The sequence below is a fragment of the Populus euphratica genome, unplaced genomic scaffold (assembly GCF_000495115.2).
Source record: "Populus euphratica unplaced genomic scaffold, PopEup_1.0 scaffold69.1, whole genome shotgun sequence".
NCBI classification, from domain to species: domain Eukaryota; kingdom Viridiplantae; phylum Streptophyta; class Magnoliopsida; order Malpighiales; family Salicaceae; genus Populus; species Populus euphratica.
In genome coordinates this window covers 304,026-326,446 of record NW_011499947.1, presented here as the reverse complement: position 1 = coordinate 326,446, position 22,421 = coordinate 304,026, and the positions used below count along the sequence as shown (strand labels likewise).

General features: G+C 30.3%; 1 protein-coding gene across 3 annotated transcripts; it reads right to left on the bottom strand.

Moving 5' to 3' along the window:
• Window positions 1–11,064: 11,064 nt before the first annotated feature.
• Window positions 11,065–21,185, bottom strand: LOC105137668 (uncharacterized). Of its 3 annotated transcripts, none has more exons than XM_011043494.1 (2): window positions 20,600–21,185; window positions 11,065–11,255 (listed from the first exon to the last, which is right to left on the bottom strand). In XM_011043494.1, the coding sequence occupies exons 1-2, from the start codon at window positions 20,951–20,953 to the stop codon at window positions 11,085–11,087; spliced, it is 525 nt and encodes a 174-aa protein (XP_011041796.1). In that variant the 5' UTR covers window positions 20,954–21,185; the 3' UTR covers window positions 11,065–11,084. The 3 variants fall into 3 exon arrangements, with proteins under 3 accessions (XP_011041796.1, XP_011041795.1, XP_011041794.1); XM_011043493.1 differs by having other exon boundaries at window positions 11,065–11,219; window positions 20,564–21,183; XM_011043492.1 differs by lacking the exon at window positions 11,065–11,255 and having other exon boundaries at window positions 20,147–21,174.
• Between the last annotated feature and the right edge of the window lie 1,236 nt (window positions 21,186–22,421).

The following is a 22,421-nucleotide window of genomic DNA, read 5'->3' as shown; positions in this document are numbered from 1 at the left end:
CTCAAAAATTTAAATTATTAAATAAATTATTTAAATATAATTTATATTAATATAATTATTACAACCTTAAACCTTTCATCTTATAATAAAATACAAAGAATTTATAATTATACATCAATCAAAATCATAATATCATCATAAATGTAAATTAACTCCTGTTTCTCTGCGCTTGACACTGTAGAAATTTCCAAATCATCTTTGTTTCCCCTTTCCAAATTATTGTGGGAAAGTCCAACGTTCACACGCTAACTTGCTTAACGATCGTTAACGATCAGCACCTCGTCATTTCCTTCTCTTGAAACACGAGAGAAAGAAACCTGGTTTTGAAGTCCTTTCTACAGCATCCAAGACTTGTTATATGTTAAAGAGTAATATAAAATTATTTATTAAGTTTTATATAATAATTTATATTGAGATGATTTTTTAATATAATATTAAAATTTTAATAATTAAATAGTAAAGAATCCTAATCTTTTTCTCTCTAATTATGTAGTGATGATACTGTGTAACCGGTCTTTTGAGTTAAGATATTAGAAAAATTAGAATAAATAATTACTCCAATTAACCCAAATTTCCTCAGCAAACATTTAAAGATTAGGAATATCATTCTTTCCGTTTTATGTTTACTTAAATTTTCCTACTTTAATTTCACTGTTTCAGCTTGAATATAAAGTAAATCTTTGGCAAAATTGGTTTTATACTTTCGTTTTGCAAGGAAAATATCTTATTGGAAGCTTACCAAGGGCAGCCAACCACCATACAAAAGCTTCAACGTTCGCTGGGCAAGAGACCTCCAAACACATGAATCTATTGACTGTTTCCTTGTAAAATTACTGCGTCCAATAACTTCCTAAAAGACTGAACTGTATACATCTCTGTGCTGTGATGAATCCAAACTTATCTATCTTCCAGCTTCGGATTCAACTGAATACTCTCAAGACCTTAATTAGCTGTCTCCTTCAATTAAACTTCCAAGCCCAAACTGAATCTTGCCAGTAACCTGAATCAGCCAGCATACACTTTTGATCACATGCAAGCGTAAACAGTCCTGGGAAGACTGTCCTCAATGCACATTCAAGTCTTATTTGGTGATGTTTTCTACCGAGTCATCTGTGTGACAGACATTCTATATATGCTTCCAAGTTGTTGTAAAATACACTATAAGTCCATGCTCAAGGAGCCAGCCGTCCTTATTTATATATTTATAAAAACGAAGCAAAGGGTTCAAATTGGCATAGTGATCGACTGAAATTACCTTCATTAAGCTTAAATATTAACAGTGTAATGTGTAGATCACTTTTCCTCCTATTGTTAAACCTACATTTAGCAAGTTAATTAGATTCATAATCTATCTTGATTTGTTGTTAAGCTTACACAAAAAAAAAAGAAGAAGAAGAACATTGCCTACTTTAATTTCACTGTTTCAGCTTGAATATAAAGTAAATCTTTGGCAAAATTGGTTTTATACTTTCGTTTTGCAAGGAAAATATCTTATTGGAAGTTTACCAAGGGCATGCGGCCAACCACCATACAAAAGCTTCAACGTTCGCTGGGCAAGAGACTTTTCGTACAAGACTGAACTGTATACATTTCTGTGCTGTGATGAATCCAAACTTATCTATCTTCCAGCTTCGGATTCAACTGAATACTCTCAAGACCTTAATTAGCTGTCTCCTTCAATTAAACTTCCAAGCCCAACTGAATCTTTCCAGTAACCTGAATCAGCCAGCATACACTTTTGATCACATGCAAGCGTAAACAGTCCTGGGAAGACTGTCCTCAATGCACATTCAAGTCTTATTTGGTGATGTTTTCTACCGAGTCATCTGTGTGACAGACATTCTATATATGCTTCCAAGTTGTTGTAAAATACACTATGAGTCCATGCTCAAGGAGCCAGCCATCCTTATTAACATGTATATATAAACGTAGCAAAGGGTTCAAATTGGCATAGTGATTAACTGAAATTACCTTCATTAAGCTTAAATATTAAAAAGTGTATTGATTTTCTAAAAACAAAACACTCGTAGTTATTACTATATGTCGAACCTAAAAAATCTTTTTGCTCGTCAACATCCTCATAATCTTGATTTGTTGTTAAGCTTACACAAATTTAAAAAAAAAAGAAAAAAGAACATGCCATATAATCAAGGAGTTTTTGGCTCATAAAAAATGATATGGTTTTTAATAAGATGGAGCCGGATTGAAATTTGAGTTTCTCTTCGATCTTACATAGATTATGAATTTGGATAAAGTATAGTGAATCTTATATCAACTACACTAGTAATTACCTCATCTGTAATGCATTTAATTTCAACTACACTAATAATGACTTTATCTATAGTGCATCTAATTTCAACTTCATCTATAGTACAGATGATATTTGAATACGGACAAATACACATTATTAATTCAGTTGTTCTTTATGATTATTTTTCTTTCTTTTATATCATTTGTAATGTAGACATTTTATTTTCTTGTAAATGATTCAAATTTTCATAGGTCACCTTTTAAGGATTATATTTTGATTAATACACTCGATTATTATATATGTATAAAAAAAATATAGCATATAATCAGTAAATTTCAAATTTTTATTCAATCACCATGAACAAATTATTAATATACATTATCATTAAAAATTTCATTCTTTGATTATTTGATTAACTAATTGTTGACATGTGGGTTCCTTATTCATGCAACTGCAGACTCCTTCCTTTTTCATCCTCAAATTCGGCTAGAACGTTCACAATCAATGGCATGATGTATCATACGCTCCTTGAGTTTCTGCTACCCCTTTTGTTTTCCAAAATGTCGGAATGTATACTACACTCATCATTCATTACAGCATTAATGGAGGAAATTCTGAGTTTCCATGCATGAGTCAGTCTAGCAATGGTCGAGTTTCACGGCAATGCTAAGAATAACAATAGCTATCTAGCTAGGAAGATTGCGACATCATTTTTCATTGGCCAATCAATGGCAAGTCTGTGCATTTCTGATTTTTTTTCCATGTATCTGAATACAGGAACAAGTATTGATCAAAAGCATTCTGAAGCCTTTCCTAATCTTTAGCTGAGAAAGAGGTCTGTATTCTTTGAGCTTGTTGGCTAACCTAATTCTCTGGAAGAAATTGAGAATCTTTCTTTCAATTTGCGTTTTATTTGTGACATTGATGAGAACGTCCTGTCTTGTTGAATTATTGAAAATTCTTGCAATCTTTATAGGTCAACCTAATATTAATTTCTCTCATTAAAGCAATGCTCTGGAGTTGTGTTGTTGGAAGAATCACAAGCGTTACAAATACAAACAGGTCAATCACTTCTGGAAATCTGAAGCAAGCGTTGAAATTGAAATTAGAAAGTATCATGTTTATTCTTGTTGAGTATTGTTGTAGTTTTGTAGTTATTAATATAAAAAAATTAGTTCAAAAAAATATTTTTAATTGCAGTTTTTTTTAAAAATATATATAGTTAGTTAAAATTGATGTGAAATTAATTTGTTCATGCAAAATAATTGAAAAGTTGTCTTTATGAGTGCAAAACAGGCTGTTCTAACTTCTAAAAAATCAAAGTTAATTTAAAGTATAATTATATATGGAACCTAATATAAAAAATTAAAGTTATTTAGCTAACTAAATACAATGTCACGAGGACAAGTGAGCAGAATTTTATGTTCCTTAACATTAACCAGTAAATGAGAGAGAGAGAGAGAGAGAGAGAGAGAGAGAGAGAGAGAGAGAGAGAGAGAGAGAGAGAGAGAGAGAGAGAGAGAGAGAGAGAGATGAGTGATATTGTCTAAAATTTTCGATGTTTTCTGTGTTGTTACTGTACTTATGGCTTTCGTTACTGTACTTGTAGCTTCCGCCTACATCATTATCTTTCCTTGTTGGCTAACGTAATTCTATTGAAAAAGATTGAAATTCGTTATGTTTTCATGTAATGTCATGGGAATCAAAAGGTCCACTCAAATCATTCTAAATTATTATTGCACCCTTGGAAAACATACTTACCGCACACACTTTCCATTCACACAAGTGGTCAAGTGCTAAGAACTTGTGTTGGCTAACGTAATTCTATTGAAAAAGATTGAAATTCGTTATGTTTTCATGTAATGTCATGGGAATCAAAAGGTCCACTCAAATCATTCTAAATTATTATTGCACCCTTAGAAAACATACTTACCGCACGCACTTTCCATACACACAAAATCTGTAACTTGCTGCAAAATAAAGAATATATGTACTTATTCTTTCTTTTAAACTATTAAATACTTATATAATTGTTAATTTTAAAATTCATAAAATTAATTATAATACATGCAAGTTAATCTGAATACCTATATTAATCTAAAAAAAATATTTGTAACTTACTGCAAAATAGAGAATACATGTGCTTATTCTTTCTTTTGTCATTACTTGCTGCAAAAACTGAATTGAAGAATCTCTGAAATGGATGAACATAATGGAATTTGATTGCAAGATTCATTTGTAAATGAGAAGGGAATTGAATTGGAGAATGGAGCTTTATCTGCTTTTATGACTCAAAATATCAATCAAATTGATCAGGGACTTAATGCTAGTCAAGCTATGAATACTACAATTCTTTTCTATTCTCTCCTTTAGTTTCAGATGTTCTCAATCTCTAATTCGTTATGCCTGTGTTGGAACTGTATCGAAATGCCTGATTAACCCCCATTTCCTGCGGTGTTAGTCTATCCCTTTTGTCCATCAATACTACAATTAATGCAAACTCTTGTGTCTGACTACAAAAGCACGCGCACCTTACTGCTACTTGTGCACTAGTACTGCAATTTCACTGAAAGTTTCCAAGCTTAATACTATGGCTGCAATTTCACCTTATTGTATTTTTCAGCAGCTGCTTCTATTTTGACCCCTTCACGTGTCGCTTTGCTCCTTGACTGCCTATACTTACAGTATTACTTCGCTTGCATTTCCATGATTGCTTTGTCAAAGTAAGTTTAATATTTAATTGTTTGAGGCTCTTTAAAGAAAACAAATATCCAAAATCACTGGCAACACGCTATCGTGCTCAAAGGGATGATGGAGGGTTACCAAATATTCCACTCCACTGAATTGATAATGGAGGACCAATGTTGTCAGATTCAAGAAACTGGGGAGACTAGGGAAACAAGTAAAACGAAAAATGGTCCCTCGTTTCACAATTGATATTAAAAAAATGGCACGGTTATTGTGGCATCTTAGTGGACGACGGCTGGGACTCCCGCGAAATCGAGAGGAAAATATATATATATAATAAAGATAACGTTCTGTAATAAAGGATAGTATAAGAATAATGTTGTTCTTTTTATATGCATAACTAATCATTAAACCAGTATATATTTTAAAATATCTAGTTTCCTTTAACTCAATTTTCCAATATATATATTCTTTTTATATGCATAACTAATCATTGAACCAGTATATATTTTAAAATCTCTAGTTTCCTTTATATATATACTATATATATATATATAAAGGAAACTAGAGATTTTAAAATATATACTGGTTCAATGATTAGTTATGCATATATATTCTTTTTATATGCATAACTAATCATTGAACCAGTATATATTTTAAAATCTCTAGTTTCCTTTAACTCAATTTTCCACTATATATATATATATATATTAAATATCATTAATTATCCTCATTGTTTTTAATTTATATTTTTTATTTCTAATTATTTTATAAAGAATTTGATATCAGTCTTTAGACATATCAGAAAATAACACCAATTTTTAAAAATAAAAGACTAATAAAAAATGTTGGCATTAAATCCTAAAAAAAAATTTCATCAAAGTTGCTAAAAATATAAGTAACCCATACTTGAATTTAAATCTAGAAATATATCCCTTTTTTAAAAAACATGCTTGTAAAAAATTACATTTATCATTGTAACGAGAGAAGGAAACAAGTCTCCTGTATGAGTTCCTAAAAAATAACATTTGTTCGTGTCCCAAAAATCTAAATAAAGTGAGGATTCACCGATACTTAAATGAATATCTTTTTATAGAAAGAAAATATAATAATATTTTAGAAAAATACTTTGAAAATCTATATATACTAAAGATCATAAAGATTATAAACCTTTGAGTTGAAATTCTCTTATAGCTCATGAGTCTTATTTTTTTATGAAGACGAGGGTCTAAAGTATAATTTTATCCTGATAGCATCTAATTAAGTATAATTATCTCTTATATCTATATTAATATTTGATAGAAATATGGTGGGTTCCTATAAAACTTTTATACATCTAAAAAGTATATTCTAGAGAGATGCTTTGAAAATATATATATATACTAGAGAATGAAGATTGTGAACCTTTAAGTTGAAGTTCTCATGATATATTTATAGTTCATGAGTTTTTCTTCTTGTTTTTTTGAAGATAAGGGTATAGAGTATAATTTTACCCTGATAGCATCTAATGAGATATAGATATCCCTTATATCTATATTAATATTTGATAGAAATATGGTGGGTTCTTTAAGGACTTCTATATATCTAAAAGGTGTAATGAAATTAGAGTTCAATACATCAGATGTAGCTAAACCTATAGAGACTAAGTTTTTCCTATAGGCTAAACCAAACAGAGAAGGGTTATTCCTTTAGATATGCTCTAAGTAAGATAGTCATCTCCTTGGGCATGCCAAAGAAGGATAATCATTTCTTTGGACATACCCAAGGAAAGATGTTGTCGTTCTTTTTGGGCATATCAAGAGAAGATGTTCATACCCTTGAACGTGTCCAATAGAGGATGGTCATTCTCTTAAGCGTGCCAAGTGAGGATATAGTCATTCTCCTTAGCGTGAGTAAGGGAGGGTGGTTATTCTCTTGAACGTGCCAATGAATAATGGTCGTTCTCTTGGGCGTACTTAGAGCTTAGTATACTGCCAAGTGTGGCTAGGATTGGGCACATTACCAAGCCGAGCATCTTGGAGCTTAGCGCACTGCCAAGCCCAATTGTCTCTAAGTCTGGTTAACGCCAGACCTATCATACTAGGGTTTGAAACACTACCAAGCATGACGCATCTTCACTGAAACATGCTTGTTTGTTTAAAAATTTATTCTTATAAATTTTTCTTGATCCAGTGTTTTTTAATAAGGATATATTGTTAAAAACTTGGTTCATCAATATCAAATTAATAGTGGATAGTAAAAATATAAAATATAAGCATAATTTCAAGCAATAAAACATATTCATAAATCACTATCACTACAAAAATATGAAGATATGTCTCATATTTTAATTTCTGTATTGGTTGTAGGGTTTGCGATGCATCGATATTTCTAGATGATATAGACAACTTCACTGGCGAGAAGACAATGCTTCCCAATTTCAATTCACTCAAATATGAAGGTTTTAGAATTTGATTAAAAAAAAATATAATAGCTATTTATTATGAAGATTGCAAAGGGAGTAACCGTTTGGGAACGCTGTTCAATTCATATTTTTAAAAAATTTTAAAATTTTTTTTTTATTAAAATTTAATATGATTGATATGTTTTGGATTATTTTGATATGTTGATGTTAAAAATAATTTTTTTGAAAAAAATATTAATATATATTTCAACATAAAAAATTATTTAAAAAACAATAATTACCACACTGCCGAAAAAAAATGATATCATGTAAAAAATTATTTAAAAAACAATAATTACCGCACTATCGAAAAAAAAAAGATATAATATGCAGACATTTTAGCTGTCGCAGCTCGGGATTCTATCTCCATTGTGAGTGAAGAATATTTACTTACATTTTAGCTATAGCATGATTCTTCTTGGGGGGTCCTTTATACAAGTGCTCGGTTTATTTAGGCTGAAATGATTCAAGAACATGAAGCAAAAATAACGCAAACATTAATCTCCCTCCCCCATTTTTCAACTTCTTAGCTAATCCTAATTATGAAATTAGAATAATTGGCTATGAAATTTCAGATTCGTCAATAATTTCTTCTCCCTTTCCGAATCATAGGATGCAACAATATTGTGGGCTCTCCCTCCTAACGTGTGCAAGTCCTATAGATATATATTGACAACGTTGACTCCTTTTTGTTCACATACCACGTATTCCGTGGAATTCCTGAGCAAGAGTCAAGTAGTATGAGAAATTATGCCATTACAGTTTTTTCCATGAGGTTGACGAGAATGTTACCGAATACTCCACGTAAATAGACAACGGAGGGCCAACGTTGTCAAATTCAAGAGGTTTAGAAGTGATCTATGGATCAGCCGTAACGACCACGGGAACAAGTGAAACAAGGATGTTTCTTCAATATAAAATAACTTTGTCAAATATGCTCTTAATTTTGAAATGGTAAGAACAAGAGTTTTTTTTTTTTTTTTTTTTACGGCCTTATACTAGAAATTAACTTTGTCAAATACGGTGTTTTGCATATTGATAATTACAAGAGCTGTTTTTATTTTTGTTGATTTTTCCATAGTTTTGTTTGATCAGCTTAGATAGCATAATGAAAATAACGCTCCATAAATTGCATAAAAAGATTCAAACTAACTTCATTAAATAAACCTAACGAATAAGTGAATTGAATCGTTCATGAATGCTCTCGTTCTTGACAAAGTTGAGCACGCTAGTCATTTTCTTGCAACAATAAATTTAATTATTGGTGCTCGTATTTTAGACAACTTGTCATCAAGTGTTAATATCCTTGTTCCCATCATATTATAGTCATAAATCATGTGAGTTTTGCATAATTCTACCCCTGTTAATACTCTGTAAGTAATCAAGTCTTTAATAATTTGAATGGAGCTATCATAATGGCTTGGACACACTCACGCCATAAAAAAAAAAAAAAAACTCGGATTAATCCTCGATCATGCATATACCAATTATCAAGTAAACCCCCCAATTATTTATTTTTTCTCGGTCGAACCCTGATTTACAATAATTCAATTTGACTATCTTTAACTAAAATCAAAATAACTATTAACAGAAAATGTAAGGTTCTCTTTAATATGCTGTTTTTATCACTGCATGGAACGAGAGCTTCTAGAATTTTAACAGAAGAATATTAACACACGGCAGAGGGACTAGATTGAAAATGTTTTTACTCATTGGTAGCTCGCTATCGTGCTCAAGGGGATAATGGAGGGTTGCCAAATATTCCACTTCACTGAATAGATAATGGAGGCCCAACGTTGTCAGATTGAAGAAATTAGGGAGACTAGGGAAACAAGTAAAACAAGGATGGTCCCTCGTCTCACAATTTTTATTCAAAAAGTGCATCATCTTGTATCATCATTTCTTATAAAAAATTACCTTTATTATATATTTTTTCTCAATTAATCTTTTTAACTATCCTTAATTATAGTTTATATTTTTAATTTCTAATATTTTTTGAAAAATTTGATATTGATCTTTAAACAAGTTAGAAAATAATAAATTTTTTAAAAATAGAAGACTTTTCAAAAACATATATGATAAATCCTAAAAAATATTCCATTAAAATTGTTAAAACTATACTATATCATATTTGAATTTAAATCTAGATATATATTCTTTAAAATAAGAAATTTCATCATTGTTGTTAAGAAAATAGGCGTTGAACCTACATAGATGATAAGAATTAGGCTATATGCCCCTTAAGTATAAAAAATAATCTTCACTTTTCGGTGCTCACCTTTTCTTTAGGTTTTGGGCCCCTAGGAAAGTCTAGGTTGGCTCGCAAACCCTTTTGCTTAAAAACGAATCTTATAAATTAATAATTTTTTATCATTGTTTTTCTTATTTTTATTTTTGAAAAGAAACATGAGTTTTTTTTTTAATATTTTTGATATATAATTGTAATGGACTAGTCTATGAAGTTTTAATGAAGTTAATAAACTTGTTATTAAATTTAAATATACATGCAACAAATATTTTTTATACTTAAATATATACTCATATAAATTTCATGTTATTTTTATTTTTATTATATTATTTTTTTAATCTTTTTCTGTTGCTTTTTTTACCCCTTGAATCTGTATATACTTGACCCAAACCCATTGAACCCATGGATACAACCCGAAGCATTTAGCCCAGATTAATAAAGCTATAGCCCGACATTCATCAAAGAGAATCCAAGACCACAGTCCATCACTCAACCCACGGCCCGTGATGAATAAGCCTAAAGAAACTAAAGCCAGCCCATTCGCTAGAACCCTCATAAGCGTTATCAAAGAAAGCAAATGGGCCAAACCCAGAATATCCCCTAACTAATTATAGTTCATTAAAATAAATAAATAATTTTTTTTAGATGCTATTTTATTAAATGCCGCTAAATTTTGACTTTGTTTTATAACATTTTTCTTATAACATTAGCGAATGCTAATTTTATCAAACCCTTCATAGTTTTTTTCTTGAATTTTATTTAATTTTTTTCTTATGCATATTTATTTTTATTGTTATTTAATTAAATAAAAAAATAATTTTAAATATTAAAATTATTAAATTCAAACGGTCCATAATGTCACATAAAATTTCTGTTCTCAAACCTCATGTCCCCCTGCCATTTTAGCCGGTGCCCATATCTTATGGATGGGTTCAATTGATTTATCAAATTGCTCTACAAAATTCTTCACATAACATTACGTTTATAAACACATAGATCATTAATTCCAGAGATTAAGAAAGAAAGGAAAAGGAGAGTAATCGTCATTAATTTTTGTTATTCGTGTTCTTGATGGAAATGCCAATAATTATCGTTATTCTTGCAACAAATGTAAATATAATCTATATATATGAACTGATGAAATGGATTTGGTTGATCATGAAGACCATTTTTTCACTTTCATTATTGAAACATGTAAGTTGAAGCAAGCTCACCCCAGCCCAGCATACCATCCTACTAAGCCCCCAAAGCATCTACTAGGTAGAACAGATCAAAGCTTTTGAAAAACCACTCGACAAGAAGAATATACAGAAGGGTACGTCGATGAAGAGATGAAGAAAAGAGGGTCTGCTGCCGGTGTAGAAGTCACCGGAAACAACCATATTGGAGGCTTAAGTGCCGGTGAAGAAGTCACTGGAAACAACCATACTGGAGGATGAGGATCGATATCTCTTCTACCCCTTGCGCAAGTCCCTAAAATAAGCAGAAGGACTTGCTTCAAAATTACTCCTTGGTATACGAAAGTTCCTCCCTGGTGCTTTCATTGTTTTAACACTACTGGCAGCACCTCCACGGCAAATACGAAACAGGAGTACTATCACTACCGCTGCAACAATTATACGAACCTTTTCTTTCTTAAACCATTGGAGGAAACACACCACTGTTTCAGAAGCTAGAAATTCCATCAATAGGTCAGAGAGCTTGTGGATGAAATCAGACACTGCACCAGAAGCTATAAATTTCTTTATTACATCAAAAGGCACATGGATGAAGTCAGACATAGCACCAGAAGCCAGAAATTTCTTTATTAGATCATAAAGGTGATGGAAAATCGTGGAAAGAGAAGTTGGTGGATCCATTATTGCTTAGGGGGTAGACTGCGATTGTATAGAAATGAATGGGGAGGAGAGTTTCTGGGTAAGGAAGAGAATCAAGAGGATGAGAGAAATGAAGAGTGTGTTGAAGTTCAATATAACTACTATTAAGAATTTATAAGAGTTTTAGTATTAGTTACATAAGACATCCTAACTAATATTGAAATCTTGATGAAGAAGGATTTTTTATTTATTATTATATTAAGATTTTTTTAGAATAGTTTAATTTTTTAATTTTTTAGGATTTGAGATCTCTAAATAGGCTTCTAATCATAAGCATAATATATAAGTAGAGAGAAGTATAGAGAAGAGCTAAAATGGTGTATCTATTGAAAAAACTCTTAATAAAAAAATATGAATTCTAATTTTTTTTTCTTGTTCTTTAACTTTGTTCTTATAAATTAGCTACCACATCCTATCTTTCTTTTTCAACAAGAGATATTAGAGTTTAGATTTGATTATTTAACATAGCTACTTCAAACTTTTACTTTAATGTCCTAGATTGATAAATAATAACTATCAAACTTGGTGTATTCGAGTAAAAACTTAGTTAAATTTCTAAGATGTATAATAAATGGTTGAGAAAGGTTTTAAGGAGCTTGTAAATGATCAACGTTGACTTCAACCTAAAAAGAGGTCATGCAAAAGGCACAAAGAAAGGATTAATTAACACTAACAATCATCCACTAATATCTGGATGACATCAGTTTTGAGATAATGGCCAATATAACCACTACTAAGAAAGCATGGGATGTTTTGCAATAATCAAATGAAGAAGTTGTCAATGTGAGAAAGATATGTATACAAAAACTACGTAGTGACTTTGAAAAGTTATAATTGCTTAAATTAGGATATCTTGGAATCCTTGCAAGAGTATTTTCCAAATACAATAAAATGAAGAGATATGGGGATAAGATGGAAGAGATGCGTGTGGTAAAGAAGATCCTACGCTCGCCGTAAAAAAAATTTCATTATATAGTGGTCACAATAAAGGAGTCATAAAACAAGGATTTCTTTCAATACATAGTCTCGTAGGAAAAGTATAAGCCTATAAGGAAGGAGTTAATGAGATTCAAGAGGATGTGGGTGCATAAACACTTTTTTCAAAGTAAGATAGTTTTGGATATTCTCTAAAAAGAAGAGGAGGATTTGGAAGAGGAGGTTGAGACAGCCTCAACAAATCAAATAGTCAACCAAATGAAATGAACTGGTTAATCAGTTTAACTAGAAATAGCAATCCAAGATTCAGAGATTTGATAACAAGTTTGACAAATTAAAAGTTAAATGCTATAATTGTTAAATGATAAGTCATTATGCTAGAGATTATTGGAGTCGAACCAAAAGGGTTAAAGTGAATACAAATATTATGATAGAAGAAAAAAGGGAAGCCATTCTACCATTAGTGTATAATGAGATAATGCAAGATAAAGAGAATATGTGGTACCTAGACAATAAAATCAGTAATAACATGTGTGGAGACAAAGATAAGTTCATGGAGCTTGATGAAATAATTAGAGGTAATGTCACCTTTATATATCATTCAAAAGTTACCATTAAAGAAAAAGGTACTGCTTTGATTAAATTGAAAGATAGAAGTCACCAATATATTAGTGATGTCTATTATATACCAACAGTGAAAAGCAACATATTGAGTTTAGAACAATTGTTAGAGAAGGTGTATGAAATTAAGATAAAATATCGTATTTTGACATTACTTGACACTAAAAGAGCTATGATTACCAGGGTAGTCATGACAAATAGTAGAATTTTCTTGCTAAATATAGAGACAAACATCCTTAATATGCCAAGAAGCATACTCAAAACCAAGAAAATAAATTCTACAATATTTAAGAGCTTAGTTGGGGATTTGAGATATTTGACATGCACTCATCTAGATATTTTTTATGGAGTAAGACTTGTGAGTAGATTTATGGAAACACCAATTATGACTCACTTTAAAGTCATGAAGAGAATTCTACGATATATCAAAAGTACTGTACATTTTGGTTTATTCCATGGTTATTCTAATAATTTTGATCTTGTAGGTTATAGTGATAATAATTGGGCAGGAGATATAGATGATAAAAAGACTACTACAGGTTTTGCTTTCTACGTGGGAGACGTAACTTTTACATGGAGTTCAAATAAGCAATCCATTATCACATTATCTACTTGTGAAGCTGAAGATGTAGCTATTACATCATGCATTTATCATTTCATGTGGCTAAGAAGATTATTGAAAGAGTTGTAAATGTCACATGAAAAGCTTACAAAGATTGATGTAGAGAACTTATTAGCCAATGTATTAGCTAAAATCCTTCTTTTTCTTTTCTTTTTCATGATAGAAGTAAACACATTAGCACAATATTTTATTAACTAAAAAATTGCATTGCAAATAAGAAAGTTGAAATCAAGTATGTGAAAACTTAAGATCAAGTCGCATATATTTTCACAAGACCATTTAAAATATGATGTTTTTGCAAAGATGAGAGATATATTAGAAGTTATGAAGAATGATGTTTGTTGATATTGAAAAGAAATATTGAAGTTCAATATCAATTAGAATTTAGAGTTTATAAAAGTTTTAATATTAGTAAAAAGAAGAATCCAAGTTAATATAGGAATTCTTGATGTAGAAGGATTTCTAGTACATTAGTTTATTAAAATCCGTATGTAACTAGAATGTTAGATTTCTTATTAGATTGGGATTTCATTTGAGTAATTTAAGTTCATAATTATTCATGACTTGAGGTCTATAAATATGCTTATAATAAAAAATATAATATATAAGTAGAGAAAGATAGGGAGAAAAGCTAAAAAGATAATCTATTAAGAAAACTCGTAATAAAAAATATAATTTCTCTTATTTTTTTTCTTGTTCTTTGGAATTGAATTGGAAAAGGCTTGGGTTTCGAAGATGTTTTGCTTTTTTAAAAGAAATATTTAAGTTTTTATTAGACTGAATTAAATATGTTTGATTAAACTAATATTATGTTCAATTCAACTTCAAATTCTGTCTCTTAGATTTTTTAAATTAACTGAGTATAACTTAATAACTATATGAATATTTATAAATATATATACTTAAAAAAAAATATTACAGCAGAGGTAATAGTTTGATTAAATGAGTGATTGGTTGGATGAAGTTTAAAGATATTGCTCGATAGAATTAATGGAAGATTTTTAAAGAAACCTTGGATTAGTTTCTAAATTATCCAGCAATTTCCAACTAGGACCTAACAAATTAAACGAAACAAAATCATTTCACTTGATTTTTGAAAGTTTTTGAAATCCCAATAAAGAACATTATAAAAAGCAAAATCATGTCTAAATTGAAGTAATTTATCACAAACAAGTGAGTAAAGTATTTATTTTATTGTGATTCAATTATAGAAAGCAGATCATATTTAATTGAAGCAATGATCGCTCAAGGAAAAAGATGCAAAGCATCCGTGTCAATTGTCAGCTACCCACCACCAACCTTTTGCCCCCTTTTTTGTTTTTTGTAGTTTTAACGAAAGAAAAGAAAGAAACTTAGGTAATGGTGATCATGAGACCAAGTTTTTTTTTATTATTATTCCTTTGTGTTTATCAAAGATGGCAAGAGAAGAGGAAGGAAACTAAACGACAGTAAATCGCCCTATTAAAAATTATGGCAAAGATGATGGGCATCACAAATTCAATTAACGAAACTTACAAGTGAGGCAACTTAATAAGAAATCATGACGACGTTCAATACTCTTGTCATATTCGAGATGAAAGCATATTTGATGCCATGTTTCACCCACCACTAACTTTTTCACAAAAAGTAAAGAAAACTAAAAGTATTTTCTTTCTCCATGAGGTAGAAGTATTTTCTTTATTTTTGCTACCATGTTTTTTTTTTTTAATTTCTTTCTCCATGAGGTAGAAGTATTTTCTTTATTTACCATGTTTTCTTTTTTAGTGGTCGGCTCCTCCTTTTATTCTTGTGTTTTTTGTTTTTTTCCTTAGTGTGAGGGTTATAATCTATAGCAAATACAAAAACAGAAGTTTTTGGAAAACCATGGATTAGTTTACAAATTATCCAGCAATTTCCACTTGGGGCCAAACAAACAAAATAAAATCATTTCAATTAACTTATCGAAGTTTTAAAAATCTCTCAATTTAATAAGATCACTAAACATTTCTCATAGAAAAATTAATATCTTAATTTAAAAATCTCTCAATATAAAAATCATGGTCTTCCGGTGAAAGTTCATGATCGCGCTATAGTTAGTATATGGTGCACTTTGTGATTCTTCAACATTTCTCATAGAAAAATTAATATCTTAGTTTAAAAATTTCTCAACATAAAAATCATGGTCGTCTGGTGAGAGTTCATGATCACGCTATTGTTAAGATATGGTGGACTTTTTTCTTCTTGTTTGTTTTCTCTTTCTTCCTTGAAAAATACAAAGGTGTATTCTCATAATTTATTTTTTTTATTTAATTTGATTTTTATTTTTTTGATTAATATGTGTTTAGTTTTTTTATCTTTTTTAATTATATTTTTTCTTCAATTTAATCCCTCATAATTTATTTTCATTTAGTTTTATATAAAATTTGATTGTGCTTTCCCTGCTCATATGATTTATCATTCCTTTTTTTCACGTGATAAAAGGCACCATTGATTGTGCGTTCCCAGCTCATATGTCATTATACTCTTCGTTATAGCACTTGCATGCTTGCATCCCAATCGCCAATCTCGGCCTACGATGGGAAAAATTTCTTCTGACCTAGCAACTAAGTGGCCTCCTTTGCCAAAACCATTTTGCACAATAACTTTGGTAGATCTATTCTCAAACACATGCAGTTAATGTGATCTATCCTCCAGTAAGAAGCTTCATATTTCCCATTTTGATCATGGAAGCAGCAAAATATGTGGCAAATGTTTGTGGATTAATGTTACCATGATACTTCAATCGCCTATTGCTACCACTACCATCACCCTTAAACAGCTCTTGATCAGAATGAAGGGGTCCCTTTTTGCAATCAAATTCCTGAAACACTATGCATCAAATCTTGCTATAGTTGAATCAAGAGGCTTGGTGTTATTGTCTCCTCCAGTTTTTGGGCAGCTACATGTCAAGGAAGCAGCAGATTTGTAGTTTATATTGGTGTAATTATAAATTCAGTTGCGGAAAGAACGATGGTGTTGCCTGCTGTGCGGACAACAACGTCCATCATGTTTAGCCCGTGAGTTGGAAGTTGAGCGAAGCTGTGAGAGGTTAAAGAATGGGGAGGAGGATTGGGATTTGTGCCATTATTGCTTGCAGCTCTTGAATCTCTTCTCCTTAGTAACAACTTATACCAATGGCATTTGGGGGGCAGATGAGAAACAAAGCTTAAAATTTTACCAATGGCATTTGGGGGGCAGATGAGAAACAAAGCTTGAAATTTATGTTAGCCATCGGTATCTTGGATTGAAATTTCAACCCAATTTATGAAAAGCATGTGTAGGAGTTCTCCATTAATCTGTGTTCTAAATTCTAAGGAACAGACTTTGAATTCCAACATATGATAAACACACACACACTCTCAAAACCCGAGCAGATAGACAAAATCTATCATCATTTTGGGGCGTGCGTGGAGTTTCAAAGAAATGTTTTTTAAAAAAAGGACAGTACATGAATACAATAAAGAAAAAACAAGTTGAGTAAACACTGCTGAATGTACAGAAAAAGCAAACTTGTAATCTATCTGAAGTTGTAACGAATCTATTATAATATCCTGTGGAATGGTAAAAGAATTGAGTAAAGTAATTAATGGAAGGAAAATTGACAAACTTTAATTTATTTAATTAAAGGACTTAATTATAAAAGATAAGGATGAAATTGAAAACACGGGTGAAAATTTTTAGTTTAATGAGTGAGGTCCATGCATCCTTGCATCTTCACCACCCAACTAGCTACCTTTAGTTCTTGCTAGATAGGTAGCTACCTTTAGTTCTTGCTAGATAGGTAGATTGTGCTATGCTTAGGCCAACTCAAGTATTCTAATAAAAAGAACAAATAAAATTTGAGACTGGGATAATCAACTTGATTGGGTTTAATATACTTAGGTAATTTCAATAAAATAAAATAAAATAAAAAACAACAACAACAAATAAAATAATAAAAAAAAACTGAATGTAAAACAAAAGTAAAAAAAAAAAGACTCTAGCCCATCTAGATTAGCAAGCCAAAGTTGCAGCTTGGTTGTGATATAAAGACAATCCTGTCAAAAACAAAATAAATAAAATAATTAAATTTAATTATAAAAAAACTTAATACTAAAGGTTGAAACTTTAAAAAAAATACTTAAAAAACAATTAAAAAAGCATAAGTTAAATCATGTTAGCTCCGCTACTATGATTATAAGATTGAAATAATCCTATAGAAATAAAAATAAAAAATAAGTAAGAAAATTAATTTTTAAACAATCAAATATTGAAAAATAGAATTAAAAAAATATATAATTAAAAAAAAATTAAATGTTAAAGGATTTTGTTTGTTAACAAAGCAAAAATCAAAAGAGAAAGTGATAAAGACATGGTTATGATAGTGAGAAAAGCTCATTAAAATCAAATTGAATAAAATTATGAAACTTAATTGTCAAATAATCTAATATTGAAGGGATAAAAAATTTAAGTTAATCCGGGTTAACCTGTGAACCCTTGCGATCATGGATATAAGATTGTAATAATCTCATTAAAAATAAAAAAAAATACCAAGTTGAGTAAACACTGCTGAATGTACAGTAAAAACAAACTTGTAGTCACTGATCTATCTGAAGTTGTAACGAATCTATTATAATATCCTGTGGAATGGTAAAAGAATTGAGTAAAGTAATTAATGGAAGGAAAATTGACAAGCTTTAATTTATTTAATTAAAGGACTTAATTATAAAAGATAAGGATGAAATTAAAAACACGGGTGAAGATTTTTTTTATTTTTTTATTTACATGGGGTGTCCGAGTCAGCTTGCACGCACCACGACTAATCCCCACGGCCCACTGAATACCCTGCAAACCCAGTACTCATGTAAGGCATCGCGGGGGTGACAGACGTGCACGCCAGGACTCGAATCCAGGTGCAGTGGAAGGAGACAAACCCCTTCTACCACTAGGCCAAGCCCTGGAACGCCACGGGTGAAGATTTTTAGTTTAATGAGTGAGGTCCATGCATCCTTGCATCTTCGCCACCCAACTAGCTGCTTTTAGTTATTGCTAGATAGGTAGATTGTGATATGCTCAGGCCAACTCAAATGTTCTAATAAAAAGAACAAATAAAATTTGAGACTGGGATAATTAACTTATTGAGTTTAATATATTTAGGCAATTTCAATAAAATAATAAAAAAAGCACGATGACAAATAAAATAACAATAAAAAACTGAATGCAAAACAAAGGTTAAAAAAAAAAAAAAGGCTCTAGTCCATCTAGATTAGAAAGTCAAAGTTGCAGCTATAAAAGCAACCCTGTCAAAAATAAAATAAATAAAATTTAATCATAAAAAAACTCAATGCTAAAGATTAAAATTTAAAAAAATAATTAAAAAAAACAATTAAAAAAATATGAGTTAAACCATATTAGCCTACTAACTATGCTACCATAAATATAAGATTGGAATAACTCTATATAAATAAATAAAAACAAGAAAATGAATTTTTAAACCATCAAATATTAAATAATAAAATTAAAAAATATATATATTTAAAAAAATATTAAATGATTTTGTTCGATAACAAAGCAAAAATCAAGAGAGAAAGTGATAAAGACATGGTTGTTATAGCGGCGAAAGCTCATTGAAATCAAATTCAATAAAATAATGAAACTTAATTGTCAAATAATTTAATATTAAAAAAAAAAAATTAAGTTAATTTGGGTTAACATGTGAACCCTTGCGATCATGAATATAAAATTGTAATAACTTCTTAAAAAATAAAAATAATATATAAAAATCAATTAATAATAAATCAAATGTTAAACATGTTAACCATCAAAATTGTTCGCAACTGAGACCAAATTAAATGAAACAAAATCATTTCAATTGATTTTTTAAAGTTTTCGAAATCCCAAGTAAAGAATATTATAGAAAGCAAAAGCATTTCAATGACTTTAAATCATCGTTTCACAATCTTCGTTGCCAAGTAATTTATTTTAACGTGATTCAATTACAGGAAAAAAAAAATCATATTTAATCGAAGAAATGATCACTAAAAGAAGATGCAAGCATGCAAGTCAATTGTCATATATATATATATATATATATGAATTGATTGATAGACAGTAGAATTTACACAGAAAAGGAACAGAGATGAAAAAAAGCAGAGAATAGAGAGGAAGAAGAACAGAGATCGATTCTTTTAAATAGAGAAGAAGACGACGAATTCTAGCACTGATTTATTATTCATTGATTTCTGTTTTCTTATCTGACATATGTTTATATATGCTATAGTAGAAAGGTTATACACGTTATCTATTCTCTCTTTATTTGCACTGAAACAATGCTAACTAATTCTCTTAACTGACAGACAATACTAACAGCATTCTAACATTATCATTCTCTAATCTTTTGATATTTGGCAGGACTAGAGCCTTTGATATCTTTACATTGATGAAATGGATATGGTTGATCATATATGAAGGCCAATTCACTTCTTTATTGAAACATGTAAGTTGAAGCAAGCTCACAAAGCATCTACTACAACAGATCAAAGCTTTTGAAAAAACACTCGAAAAGAAGAAAATACAGTAGGGTCGATGAAGACATGAAGAAGAGCGAGTCTGCTTCCGGAGAAAAGTCTATGGAAACAACCATATTGGACGCTTAGGATCGATATATCTTCTACCCCTTGCGCAAGTCCCTAAAATAAGCACGAGGATTTGCTTCAAAATTACTCCTTGGTATGCGATAGTTCCTCCCCGGTGCTTTCATTGTTTTAACACTCTTGGCAAGACATCCGCTGCAAATACGAACAATCTTGGCAAGACATCCGCAGCAACTACGAACACCCTTGGCAAGCCATCCGCAGCAACTACGAAACAGGAGTACTAGGAGTGCTATCACTACTACTGCAACAATTATAGGAACGCTTTCTTTCTTAAACCATTGGAGGACATACACCACTGTTTCAGAAGCTAGAAATTTCTTTATTAGGTCAGAGAGCTTGTAGTTGAAATCAGACACTGCACCAGAAGCCATGAATTTCTTTATTAGATCAATAGGCGAACGTCTGCAATCAGACACAGCACCAGAAACCATAAATTTCTTTATTTGATCAGAAAGCTTGTGGGTTAGATCAGACACTGCATAGGAACTTATAAATTTCTTGGTTAGATCAAAAGGCGAACGTATGTAATCAGACACAGCATCAGAAACCAGAAATTTCTTTTTTTGAGAATAAAGGTTATTGATATTTGTGGAAAGAAAAGTTAGTAGTTCCATTGCTTAGGGGGTAGGCTGCGATTTGTATAGAAATGAATGGGGAGGAGAGTTTCTGGGCAAGGAAGAGAATCAAGAGGGTGCGAGAAACGAAGAGTGTAATGAGATATGAGCAGGGAACACACAATTCATGGTGCCTTTTATCAAGTGAAAATGAAAGAAAAAAGAAGTGGTTTTTACGTAGTTATAACTTGACTTGAGGATTGACTTGAAAAAGGCTTGGATTATTACAAAAATGTCTAGTTTTTATAAAGAAAAATATTAATTTATTATTATTATTATTATTGAGATTCCGAGTAAAGAACATTATAGAAAGCAAAATCATTTCAATGAGTTTAAATCATCGTTTCACAATCTTCGTTGCCCAGTAAGTATTCTATCACAAACAAGTGAGTAAAGTATTTATTTCATCGCGATCAATTACAGAAATCAAATAGTATATAGGAGTGTTTGGAAGTGTAAATGTGGTTGATTTTTAAAATGTTTTTTATTTAAAAATATATTAAAATAATATTTTTATTATTTTTTTAAAAAAAGATCTGAAAATAAAAAAAAATTATTAATTTAAAAAAAAAAAAATAAAGAGGATGGGCATCACAAATTCAAATAACGAAACTTACAAGGGAAGCAACTTAATGAGAAAACATTACCACGTTCAATACTCCTCTTGTCAGATTCGAGATGGAAGCATATTTGATGCCATGTTTCACCCACCACCAACAAAAGAAAGCCAAAAGAAAAGAAAACTAAAGGTATATATTTTCTTTATTCATAAGGATTTATTGTTTTTTTTGAATCAAGAATATATATATATATATATATATATAAAAGTCTGAACACTAAGAGAGCATAGCTTTTTTTATTATTATTATTATATAGGTTGTAGCCCAAGCCAAGCTACAGTCTAACGAGAAGTAAAAAAAATAAGGAATGAACAGCCTTACTAATAAAGCAACAACACAAGAAATCAAATGAAATCAGAATTTAAGTGGAATAAGCTGAAACACATTCGTAATTCTAATATAGATCATGTCAAATAACCATCTTAACTCAATAATTTAAATTATTAGGTAAGGTTTTAAGATATGATTTATATTATTTTCTAACACACCCTCTCAAGTGAAAGTTTTTTGAACTTGAAACTTACATAAGTTTATATTACCTTATATTTAATTTTTATAAAATAAATAGGGATAATGAAATTCAAACTCGTAATCGCTTGGTCATCAAAACTCTGATACCATGTTAAAGAACCAACTCAACCCAATAATTTAAGTTGTTAGATAAGGTCTCAAAATATGATTTATATTATTATGTAATAGATCAGACCAAGAGAATACATTTATGTTTGTTTCTCTTAGTATGTTTTTAAATTTTTAGTGATAGGCCCGTAGTAAATACAAAACGCTTAAGCATAAAGTAATGTAAGTCTATGCAAGTTTCAAATTCAAAGGGTTTTCACTTGAGGAGG